The sequence below is a fragment of the Sapajus apella genome, unplaced genomic scaffold (assembly GCF_009761245.1).
Source record: "Sapajus apella isolate SASKATOON/1434 unplaced genomic scaffold, GSC_monkey_1.0 scaffold31, whole genome shotgun sequence".
NCBI lineage: Eukaryota > Metazoa > Chordata > Mammalia > Primates > Cebidae > Sapajus > Sapajus apella.
In genome coordinates, this window is record NW_022436971.1 from 2,169,544 (window position 1) to 2,182,595 (window position 13,052).

Here is a 13,052-nt window from a genome sequence, read left to right on the forward strand (position 1 = left end):
TGTAACTTTCAATTTCATGGATTTGGACAGTCTTAAAATCTTCAAGTATGAGACAACAAAGTGAAAACCCATAAATATGTAGTTTCTATTCCCACATGATTTTAAACCTAGAGTTTTATTTTCATTTTTTAAATATATATTTTTTATTGTACTTTAGGTCCTGGGGTACATGTGCAGATCATGCAGGATTGTTGCATAGATATATACATGGCAATGTAGTTTCCTGCCTCCATCCACCCCCCATCACCTGTATCTGGCCATGTTTCTCTCCATGTTATCCCTCCCCAACCTCCCTCCTCCCCACTGTCCCTCCCCTAGTCCCCACCAACAGACCCCGGTGTGTGATGCTCCTCTCCCTGTGTCCATGTGTTTTCATTGTTCAACACCCGCCTATGAGTGAGAACATGTGGTGTTTGATTTTCTGTTCTTGCATCAGTTTGCTGAGAGTGATGATTTCCAGATTCATCTGTGTCCCTACAAAGGACACAAACTCATTGTTTTTTTATGGCTGCATAGTATTCCATGGTGTATATGTGCCACATTTTCCTCGTCCAGTATATCATCGATGGACATTTGGGTTGGTTCCAGGTCTTTGCTATTGTAAACAGTGTCACAATGAACACACGTCTGCATGTATCTTTATAATAGAATGATTTATACTCCTTTGGATATACACCCAGTAATGGAATTGTTGGGTCAACTGGAATTTCTATTTCTAGGTCCTTGAGGAATCGCCACACTGTCTTCCACAGTGGTTGAACTAATTTACACTCCCACCAACAGTGTAAAAGTGTTCCTATTTCTCCATATCCTCTCCAGCATCTGTTACCTCCAGATTTTTTAATGATTGCCATTCTAACTGGCATGAGATGGTATCTCAGTGTGGTTTTGATTTGCATTTCTCTAATGACCAGTGATAATCAGCATTTTTTCATATGTTTCTTGGCCTCATATATGTCTTCTTTTGAAAAGTGTCTGTTCATGTCCTTCGTTCGCTTTTGAATCGGTTTTTTTTTTCTTGTAAATCTGTTTTAGTTCTTTGTAGACTCTGGATATTAGCCCTTTGTCAGATGGGTAGATTGCAAAAATTTTTTACCATTCTGTTGGTTGCTGGTTCACTCTAATGATTGTTTCTTTTGCTGTACAGAAGCTCTGGAGTTTAATTAGATCCCATTTGTCCATTTTGGCTTTTGTTGCCAATGGTTTTGGTGTTTTAGTCATGAAGACCTTGCCTATGTCCTGAATAGTTTTGCCTAGGTTTTCTTCTAGGGTTTTTATGGTGTTAGGTCTTATGTTTAAGTCTTTAATCCATCTGGAGTTAGTTTTAGTGTGAGGTGTCAGGAAGGGTTCCAGTTTCTGTTTTCTCCACATGACTAGCCAGTTTTCCCAACACCATTTATTAAACAGAGAATCCTTTCCCCATTGCTTGTTTTTGTCAGGTTTCTCAAAGATCAGATGGTTGTAGCTGTGTGGCCTTGCCTCAGAGGACTCTATTCTGTTCCATTGGTCTATATCTCTGTTTTAGTACCAGTAACATGCTGTTTTGATTACTGTAGCCTTGTAGTATAGTTTGAAATCAGATAGTGTGATGCCTTCAGCTTTGTTCTTTTTGCTTAGGATTGTCTTGGCTATGCGGGCTCTCTTTTGGTTCCATATCAAGTTTAAAGTGTTTTTTTCCAGTTCTGCAAAGAGGATCATAGGTAGCTTGATGGGGATAGCATTGAATCTATAAATTACTTTAGATAGTATGGCTGTTTTCACAATATTGCTTCTTCCTAACCATGAGCATGGAATGTTTTTCCATCTGTTTGTGTCTTCTCTTACTTCCTTGAGCAGTGGTTTATAGTTCTCCTTGAAGAGGTCCTTTATATCCTTTGTTAGTTGTATTCCTAGATATTTTATTCTCTTTGTAGCAATTGTGAATGGCAGTTCGTTCTTGATTTGGCTCTCTTTAAGTCTGTTATTGATAAACAGAAATGCTTGTGATTTCTGCACAATTGATTTTGTATCCTGAGACTTTGCTGAAGTTGCTTATCAGTTTCAGGAGATTTTGGGCTAAGACGATGGGGTCTTCTAAATATACAATCATGTCATCTGCAAATAGAGACAATTTGAATTCCTCCTTTTCTAATTGAATACCCTTTATTTCTTTTTCTTGCCTGACTGCTCTGGCTAGAACTTTCAATACTGTATTGAACAGGAGCGGTGAGAGAGGCATCCTTGTTTAGTGCCAGAGTTCAAAGGGAATGCCTCCAGGTTTTGCCCATTCAGTATGATATTGGCAGTGGGTTTGTCGTAAATAGCCTTTATTATTTTGAGATACGTTCTGTTGATACCTAGTTTCTTGAAGGTTTTTAGCATAAAGGGCTGTTGAATTTTGTTGAAGGCCTTCTCTGCAGATAATCGTGTGGTTTTTGTCTTTGGTTCTGTTTATCTGGTGGATTATGTTTATAGACTTGCGTATGTGGAACCAGCCTTGCATCCTTGAGATGAAGCCTACTTGATCATGATGGATAAACTTTTTGATGTGCTGTTGCAATCAGTTTGCCAGTATTTTATTGAAGATTTTTGCATCTATGTTCATCATGGATATTGGCCTGAAGTTTTCTTTTCTTATTGAGTGTCTGCCAGATTTTGATATCAGGATGATGTTGGTCTCATAAAATGATTTGGGAAAAAAATCCCTCTTTTTGTATTGTTTGGAATAGTTTCAGAAAGAGTGGTACCAGCTCCTCTTTGTATGTCTGGTAGGATTCGGCTGTGAACCCTTCTGGACCTGGGATTTTTTGGTTGGTAGGCTATTAATTGCTGCCTCAACTTCAGCCCTTGTTATTGGTCTATTCAGTGTTTCAACTTCTTCCTGGTTTAGGCTTGGGAGAGTACAAGTGTCCAGGAATTTATCCATTGCGTCCAGGTTTACTGGTTTTACTGGTTTATTTGTATAGAGGTGTTTGTAGTAATCTCAGATGGTAGTTTGTATTTCTGTGGAATCGGTGGTGATATCCCCTTTATCGTTTTTTATTGCATCTATTTGATTCTTCTCTCTTTTCTTTTTTATTAATCTGGCTAGTGGTCTATTTTGTTGATCTTTCAAAACACCAGGTCCTGGATTTATTGATTTTTTGAAGTTTTTTTTGTATCTCTATCTCCTTCAGTTCTGCTTTGATCTTAGTTATTTCTTGTCTTCTGCTAGCTTTTGAGCTTTTTTGATCTTGCTCCTCTGGCTCTTTCAATTTTGATGATAGGGTGTCGATTTCAGATCTTTCCTTGTTTCTCATGTGGGCATTTATTGCTGTAAATTTCCCTCTAGACACTACTTTAAATGTGTCTTAGAGATTCTGGTATGTTGTATCTTCGTTCTCATTGGTTTTGAAGGACATCTTTATTTCTGCTTTCATTTCATTGTTTATCCAGTCAATGTTGAAGAGCCAGTTGTTCAGTTTCCATGTAAGTTGTGCAGTTCTGAGTTCGTTTCTTAATCTTCAGTTCTAATTTGATTTCACTGTGGTCTGAGAGACTGTTATGATTTCCCTTCTTTTGCATTTTCTGAGGAGTGATTTACTTCCAATTATATGGGGCCAATATTCAACATCCTTAAAGAAAAGAACTTTCAACCTAGAATTTCATATCCAGCCAAACTAAGCTTCATAAGCGAAGGAGAAATAAAATTCTTTACAAACAAGAAATTGCTGAGAGATTTCGTCACCACCAGTCCTGCTTTACAAGAGCTCCTGAAAGAAGCGCTAAACATAGAAAGGAACAACCAGTACCAGCCACTCCAAAAATGTACCAAATGGTAAAGACCATCGACACAGTGAAGAAATGGTGTCAACTAACGGGCAAAACAACCAGCTAGCATCAAAATGGCAGGATCAAATTTACACATAACAATATTAACCTTAAATGTAAATAGGCTAAATGCCCCAATCAAAAGATACAGACTGGCAAATTAGATAAAGAGTCAAAACCCATCAGTGTGCTGTATCAAGAAAACCCATCTCACGTGCAAGGACACACGTAGACTCAATATAAAGGGATGGAGGAAGATTTACCAAGAAAATGAAGAGCAAAAAAAAGCAGGAGTTGTAATCCTAGTCTCTGATAAAATAGACTTTAAACCAAGAAAGATCAAAAGAGACAAAGAAGGGCATTATATAATGGTAAAAGGATCAAAGCAAGAAGATGAGCTAACGATCCTAAATGTTTACGCACCCAATACATTAGCACCCAGATACGTAAAGCAAGTTCTTAACGACCTGCAAAGAGACTTAGACTCCCACACAATAATAGTGGGAGACTTTAACACTCCACTGTCAATATTAGACAGATCAACGAATCAGAAAGTGAACAAGGATATCCAGGACTTGAACTGAGATCTGGACCAAGCAAACCTAATAGACATCTGCAGAACTCTCCACTCCAAATCCACAGAATATACATTCTTCTCAGCACCACATCAGCCAATGCAGTAAGCTAAGTAAAAGAAATAAAAGCATCCCTACTTCCAGAAAGAAAGAAGTAAAACTGTTTTTGTCTGTAGACATATGATGTCTACATAGAAAATCCTATGGAATATTTAAAGAAGCTATTAGAACATGTAAGTGAAATTAGGGTTGCAGGAGATAGGATTATTATATAAAACACTTGTTTTTATATATACTAGTGTCAAACAGGAAGTTGAAATACATCAAAAAATAACATGGAATGTGGATAAATTTGACGAAAGAAATGTAAAACTTATACATTAAAAACTATAAAATGTTGGTGAGAAAAATTAAAGATCCAAATAAATGGAGATACATGTCATGCTTATGGATTGGAAGACTCAACATTATGAAGATGTAATTTCTACCCAATGTGAACCACAGGTTCAGCACCATCCAGTCAGAATTCCAGCAGGCATTTGATTGAAATTGACAAGCTGATTCTAAAATTCATGTGAAGATGGAAAGGACCTAGAATAGGGAAAACAACTTTGAAAAATAAAAAGAGTTGGAAGACTTAATACTACCTTATTGTAAGACTTATAAAGTTATAGTAATCTAGACAGTGTATATTGGCATAAAGTTTGACAAATAGGTCAATAGAATAGCACAGAGTCCTGAAATAGATGCACACATAGAGGATTAGTTGCTTTTTGACAAAGATATAAAGTCAGTTCAATGAAGAAAGTAGATTAATTTCAATAGCATTGGAACAATTGGATATCAGCATGCAAAAAAAAGGCCTTTGATCTGTATACAGAAGTTGACTCACAATGTATCACATACCTAAATATAAGAGCTAAAACTTGTAGCCAGAATATTAAGTCTCAGAATTTAATAATAACCCAGTTTAAATAATGGACATAAGTGTTGAAGACACTTTACCAAAGAAAATATACAGAAGACAGATAGACACATGAAAAGATACTCAACCTCATTAATTTTTTTTTTTTTTTTTTTGAGATGGAGTCTTGTTCTGTCACCCAGGCTGGAGTGTAGTGGCACGATCTCAGCTCATGGCAACCTCCACCTCCCAAGTTCAAGCGATTCTCCTGCCTCAGCCTCCCTAGTAGCTGGGATTACAGACGCACACCACCATGCCTGGCTTAGACTCCCACACAATAGAGACTGGGTCTCATCATGTTGGCCAGGCTGTTCTGGAACTCCTGACCTCAGGTGATCTGCCCACCTCGGCTTCTCAAAGTGCTGGGATTACAGGTATGAGCTACTGTACCCAGCCAACCTCATTAATCTTTAGCGAAATGCAAATTAAGACCACAGGCTGGGTGCAGTCACTCATGCCTGTAATCCTAGCACTTTAGGAGGCCCAGGTGGGCATCACCTGAGGTCAGGAGTTTGAGACCAGCCTGGCCAACATGGTACAACCTCATCTCTACTAAAAATACAAAAATTAGCTGGGTGTGGTGGCACACACCGGTAATCCCAGCTACTCAGGAGGCTGAGGATAGCTGAGATTCTGCCATTGCACTCCAGCCTGGGCAACAGAGTGAGATCCTGTATCACAAAAGAAAAAAAAAAAAAAAGAAAGAAATAAAAAAACACAATAAGACCATTAAACACCTGTAAGAAATGTCTAAAACTGAAAAAACTGACCATATCAAACGTAATTAAGGATGTGGAGGAACTGAAACTATGATGCACTGTGATAGGAATGTAAAATGGTACAACTGACTTGGAAAACAGTCTGGAAGTTTCTTAGAATGTTAAACATATGTATTATAGTCGTCCCTCCATATCTATGGTTTTGGAACCTGTGGATATAAAGGGCTTACTGTACTGCGTCATTTTATATGAGAGCTGTAAGCATCTGGGGATTTGATATCCAAGGGGAAATGGGCTCCTGGAACCAATCCCCTGCAGTTGCTGGAGAACTGTACCTATCATTTGACCTAGCCATTTCACCCCTTAGTATAATCCCAAAGAAAATGAACGTATATTTTCATACAAATGTTTATTCATGAATGTTTATAATGACTTTGTTTATAATAGCCAAAACCCAGAATTATCCCTAATGTCCATCAGCATGTGAATGGATAAACCAAATTGTGTTATATCCATATGATGGATTAGTATTCGTCAGTAATGAATAACAAGGTACAGATATATGCAAAAATAGGGACAAATAATGAATTTTATGCTTAAATAATTATGCTGAGTGAAAGAATCCTGATTTAAAACATTTCCTATGATTCCACTCATATATATAATTCTAGAAAATATAAACTGATCTATAGCAACAGAAAGCAGATCCTTGGTTGCTTGGGAATAGAGGGCTGTGGGAAAGGGTGAAGGGAGGAAAATCAAGGGTCACAGGAAACTTTTGGTGATGATAGAGGTGCTCATTGCCTTTTTTTTTTTTTTTTTTTTTTAAGAGACAGGATCTTGCTCTGTTGCCCAGGCCGGAGTGCAGTGGTGTGAACATGGGTTACTGCACCCTTGACTTCCTGGGCTCAAGCGATCCTCCTGCTTTAGCCTCTCAAGTAGCTGGGACCACAGGCATGCACCACCATGCTTGTCTAATTTTTATATTTTTCTGTAGACATGGTGGCTCACCATGTTGCCCAGGCTGGTCTCAAACTCCTGGGCTCAAGCAGTCCTCCTACCTTTCCCTCCCAGAGTGCTTTGACTACAGACATGACCACCTGCCCTGGCGCATTCACTATCTTTATTGTTGTGGTAATATTATGGATGTGTACTTATGTCAAAATTTATCAAATTGTATACTTGAAGTATGAGCAGCTTATTATATGTCTATTATGCTTCAATAGATCCATTTTTAAACAAACTTAGGGAAGTACAATATGTTAATAATAAGGCAGATTACAAAATCATTGTGGTTTTTGTTCATAAAGAGAATTGTTAAGACACATATTCATGTGCCTACATAATGTCTTCATTGGGATATTTTTTAGGCATCTCTAAACTGAAATGCCTGAAGCTAAACTCTTTAAAATTAATCTCTACTTCTTTTCCTCCTTTCCTATTTATTTGATTTTTTTTATCTTTATAAATAATAGTATGCCCATCTCCCCATCTTTCATGCAAGAAGCTAGGAAATCATCTTTGATATTTATGTTACCCTCTTATCTATCAACAAATTGTGTCATTGTGAGCACATTTCAAATCTGTAGTCCCATCTTTTACCACCACCACCATTACCCTAGTTCAAGTCGTCATCCTCTCTCACTAAAAAAAGAAAAAAACCCTGGTGACTATGCTCCTTGGTTTTATTCTTGACTCCCCTCAATCCAGTTATCAGAATACAGCCACAGCAAATCTTTTCAACAATTGTCATTGCTCTTAGCATACAATCTAAAATGCTTTCAGTATGATCTGGTTCCTCTTTGCCTCTTGCTTATTATGTTCTGACTATACAGGCTACCTTTCAGTTTCTTGAAATCTCCAAACTCTTTTTACTGCAGGATTTTCTCACGTGGTGTTTTCCGAACCTGCACTAGTTTTTTTTTTTTTTTCTTTACTCTTCCAGTAGCTACTCCAGTGTGTGCTTCAAGTGTCAGTTTAAATGCCGCTCTTCAGAGAGGATTTTTCCTGACTTGCTCAATCTAATTGGAACCTACACTGGTACCTGTAGGTTTTCTTCATAGCTTTTTGCTTTCGGTTTTTTTCTTTTTTAGAAGGAGGAGGTGTTAATTTGGATATATGAGAGGTTATTTGTTCTTGTAGTGGTCTGAAAAAGTTCTTGAAAGTTGAAACTACGTCTGTTTTGTTCACTGCTGCAGGTGGCCACCATCCAGCTTTCCCTGGTGCAGTCAACAATATTTATAGAGTGAATGTTTAGAGAAAATGTGTTGGAAGGAAATATATCAGTGGTTGCCTTTGAGTGGTGTGGTTTGGTTTTGTAAGATTACCACAATGAGCCATAATAACTTTCTAATCAGAAAAGTTATAAATAACTTTGTCTATACTGTTTGCCTTTACTAGAGAGGAAAAAGCAAATGTGGTTTTGCAACTTTGAATTCTTGCTCTTGATGCTGTTAGAATATTAGTTACCTTGATATATTACTTGCCTTTTCATATTTCTAAGTTGCACAGGTCTAGGGGGCACTGTTTATATTGTATTGTTTATGTATGAATGGAATGGGGAATTCTGGATTAGTGTGAAGCAGAGGCTCTTCTCTTAGTACCATTTTTAGTTATAGTTTACCTGGAACCGTGTTTATGCTTCTCTCCTGGATCTACCTACAATGTATATATCATCTTGCATTCTTTAAGTTAGAAAGTCTTTCTTTATTTCTCTGTTTTTGTCACATTAAAAAAATAAGTCATCCTTAGGATATATTGGATTATTTAGCATAGTTTTGACTAATGTCAATTTGGGAGAAATCTAAGATTTTTTGAATTCTTAATTTGTATTCTTTTACTTTTTAAGATGTCCTTTGTTAATGTTATTTTGTTTCCATAATAAATGTATACCAACTTTTTTAACAGATAAAATAATTAGGCACAGGGCTTGTACCCTGAAGGACACTGCACATGCCATCATTGCAGCTGAATTAGATCCAGAATTTAATAAACTTTGTGAGGAAATTAAGGAAGCAAGAATAAAAAGAGGTAAGTTGTAGAAATTAACTTGGCACTGAAGCCTAGTGTGTTCTGGTCAGGCCAAGAGTCCTTGAATGATGTTTCTTTAGGGTTGCTGGTATTATGAAAATAATGTATTTTGAATTACAACCTTTATTTAATTTCTGATACTAATGTGTTATGTACATTCTCAAAGATATTTTAAAACTTTAACTACTGTGAAAGTTTTACTGTGATAGTGGGTATTACAGAGATAAAGTGTTTCTTAGTGAAATTTCTTTTGTAGGAGTATATCTTTTTTAAGAATTGATTTCTAAATGGATTTAGATTTTAGGTAAGAAAAGGTTTTATTTTTCATTAGTTTACATTCTGGTACTTTAAAAGCCTGTTTAGGAATATTGTTTTTCCCTCCCTGTTGAAATTTATATGCAATTTTGTTATGAGAAACACAGAATTAGCAATTGTGGTTTGTCAATTCAGTTTATAATCTTGTCCTTGAGGAACTCACATTTTAGTAGGAGAGAAAGAAATGTTAAACAAATCAAGTACAGTGTGTTGTATGCACTGGTTGAAGCATGATCAGAGCACAGAGAAGAGACTTCTTAGTAGGGAATCCAGCATTTTGATCAGAGTAAGGAATGAATATAGAATGTTCTTTCTAATGGACTAGGGAGGCACAGAAAACAACAGCACATATAAAGGCACAGAGGTGTGAAATAGCTTGATGTATATTAGAAGATCTTTAAATGGGTATTGCTAAAGATATACAGAATGCTGGAAATAGGGCTCAAGAGGTGTGGGGTCCAGGACACCAAAATTATGAAGAAACTTCTGCCATTTTAGAGAGCTCTTCCCTGACTCCCTAATCTAATAGAGACTTTGGTAGCATTTGACATTATATTGTTTGGTTTTTGGTCATGTCTTCCTTACTTAGGGTATCAGCACTTTGAATGTCTTGTTTACAGCTCTACTTCAGTCCCTAAAACCCTGTCTGATATATAACAGGTTTTCAGTAAATATTTGAATAAATCAGTGCCACGCTAAGGAGCTTGTACTTTATCTTGTAGATCAATGTTTTCAAAAATGTCTACCTATTACATCAGCTTAGACCTATGAATTAGATTCTCTGAGAATATAAAGCCCAGAAATCTTACTTGAACAGACTATCCAATAGTTTTTAGATTCACTAAAGTTTGATAGCCATGGGCAAGAAAAATCATTGAAGGATTTTAAGCAGTAGAATGAATTGGTTGAATTGCCTTGGTGGCAAGAAGTAGCATGGTTTCAGTGTGCCAGGGCAGGAAGATGAGAGATCAGTTTAAAAGCTGCTGGAGCGCATTTGAAAATGGTTTGACAATTTCTATAAAGTTAAACATGGATTTGCTATATGACCCAGTGATTCTACTCTTAGGAATCTACCCAAGAAAAATGAAAATATATGTCCACATAAACACTTATATGTTCATAGGAGCATTGTTTATAATAACCACAAACTGGAAACAACCCAGATGTCTGTCAGCTGCTGAATGGGTTAGGAAAACATAGGATATCCATACAAGGGCGTACTACTTAGTAATAAAAGGGAACAAAGTACTGATGCACAGTACAACATGGATGAGCTTCAAAAACATGCTGGCTGAACATGGTGGTTCGCCCCTGTAATCCCAGCATTTTGAGTGGCAGAGGTTGGAGGATTGCTTGAGCCAAGGAGTTTGAGACCAGCCTGGGCAACGTGGCGAGACACTATCTCTACAAAAAATGAAAAATATTAGCTGGGCATGGTGATGTACACTTATGATCCCAGCCATTTGGGAGGCCGAGGTGGGAGGATTTCTTGAGCCCAGAAGGTTGAGGCTGCAGTGAGCCATGTTCGTCCTACTGCTGTCCACCCAGGGTGACGGAGCAAGACCTTGTCTCAACAAAAAAACCCAAAACATTATACTAAGTAAAAATAGCCAGACACAGAAAACTACATGTTGTATGATTTCTTTTATATGAAATTTCCATAAAAGGCAAGTCTGTAGAGACAAAAAGTGGAGAAGTGGTTGCCTGGGACAGTTATCTAAAATTGGATTGCTGTGGTGATTTTACAATTCTATACATCTACTAAAAACTATTTATTGTACACTTAAAACAGGTGATTTTTATGTTATATAAATTGTATCTCAGTAAAGCTGTTGGGGAACAAAAACTGTTGGAGTAGTCCAGGGTTTTAATTAATGAAGTAAGAAGGGAGATAGAAGAGGTTAATATAAGTGAGATGTAGCTTCAAGGATGGAGAACACTGTGAAGTGAAGAAAGAATAAAAACTGGCTGCCCTATTACTGGTTGGGTGACTCAGTAGATGCTAATACTCTAACAATCTAGATAGAGAATATATAAGAATGAACTGTTTTGATTTATAGGGAAAGATAAACCAGTTATTTTTAATTTGATCTATCTTTAGGATATTCAGTTGGAGATATGAAGTAAGGAGTTGTATATATGGATCAGAAGTTGTATATATGGATCAGAGATGTTTGGGCTAAAGATAGAGATTTGAGAATTATTATGTAATAGTAGTAAAACCTGAACACAATGGTACTTTGTTGGAGAACATGTAGATTAGAGTAAGAAGAAAAGTGGTTACAGAGAGAACTTGGAGAAAAACCAACTTAAGGACCACATAGAAGAAATGAATCTCTAGTGTAGAAAATTAAGATAGAATGATTAGTCTTAGAAATATAACACAGGACTACCAAACTGACTGCAGTGTGGCGGGATAGGAAGCAAATAGCATTTTGAAACAGGTCATGGGAATGGGGTTTAGTGGACTGTAGACACTTGTACATTCTAAGATGACAAGAGATCATATTTTTGGACAATATATAATCTTATTGTTCCACAGTCATAATAATGTAAAATGTGTTCCTTTGTGAATTAAAATGAGTAAAAATAGGGCCTCTTTGGGTATTAAGTGGAAACATGGCCTGCCAGATTGTTCTATTTTTATGATTTTATATCTAAGTTTCTTAACAATCTTAAAACAAAAGACACTGCTTCCACTGGAATTGCAAACTGCCCAAGTATAATTAATGACTTTAAAACTCAGTTTTGTGTTTCAGATTTTTTAAAAACCTTGTTGGTTTATGTAGCTGGGAATATTTAAATAGGTATTGCTTATCTTCTGCTTGCAGGCTTATCGGTAACAGCAGAACAAATAAATCCTCATAGTACTGGAGCTCGGAAGACAGAAACTAGAGTTGAAGAGGCATTTCGGCACAAACAAAGAAATCCAATGGATGTCTGGCACAACTCTGCAAATAAATGTGCATGTGAGTATTTGAGCTCATGTTATCCAGCAGTGAGAACGACTGAGAATGATGCAGGTATGTTAGGAATTGGGTACAAACCAAAGTGCTGCTGTTTTCCCACAGCTCTTTTAATCTCTTTTTGGAGGTGACTTGTGGGGTAAATGCTGAATTAGAAATATATTTCTTCTTTTTTTTTAAGACGGAGTCTTGCTCTGTCGCCCAGGCTGGAGTGCAGTGGTACAATCTTGGCTCACTGCAACCCTCTGCCTCCCAGGTTCAAGCAGTTCTCTTGCCTCAGCCTCCCAAGTAGCTGGGACTACAGGCACGTGCCACCACACCCAGCTAATTTTTGTATTTTTAGTAGAGACGGGGTTTTACCATATTGGCCAGGCTGGTCTCGAACTCCAGACCTCGTGATCCGCCTACCTCAGCCTCCAAAGTGCTGCGATTGTATGTGTGAGCCACCACACCTGGCCAGAAATATATTTCTTTAACCTTATTTGTTGTTTTCTATCCCTATTCAGTATTATTTGCTATGACAATTGAGCTAGGCTTGAATATTTTCTGTTTCAAACTTTGGTTTTTGGATAGCGATGTGGCCAGTAGAATTTTATCCACCCCTCTCCTCATCTTCCACTCCTTCTTGTACACTATGCATGATATTCTCTTTAGGGTGGGAAATGGATACTCCTGCATGTAGACATGGGTGATG

At 37.2% G+C, this 13,052-nt stretch overlaps 1 protein-coding gene across 4 annotated transcripts in view; it reads left to right on the plus strand.

The window, feature by feature from the left end:
- ATAD2B (ATPase family AAA domain containing 2B) overlaps positions 1-13,052 on the plus strand; it is a 186,526-nt gene that overhangs the window by 160,454 nt on the left and 13,020 nt on the right. For all 4 annotated transcript variants that reach the window (XM_032293991.1, XM_032293992.1, XM_032293993.1 and 1 more), the window contains 2 exons: positions 8,955-9,077; positions 12,224-12,361. In XM_032293991.1, the coding sequence (XP_032149882.1) occupies positions 8,955-9,077; positions 12,224-12,361 (261 nt within the window). The remainder of the gene's footprint in view (positions 1-8,954; positions 9,078-12,223; positions 12,362-13,052) is intronic.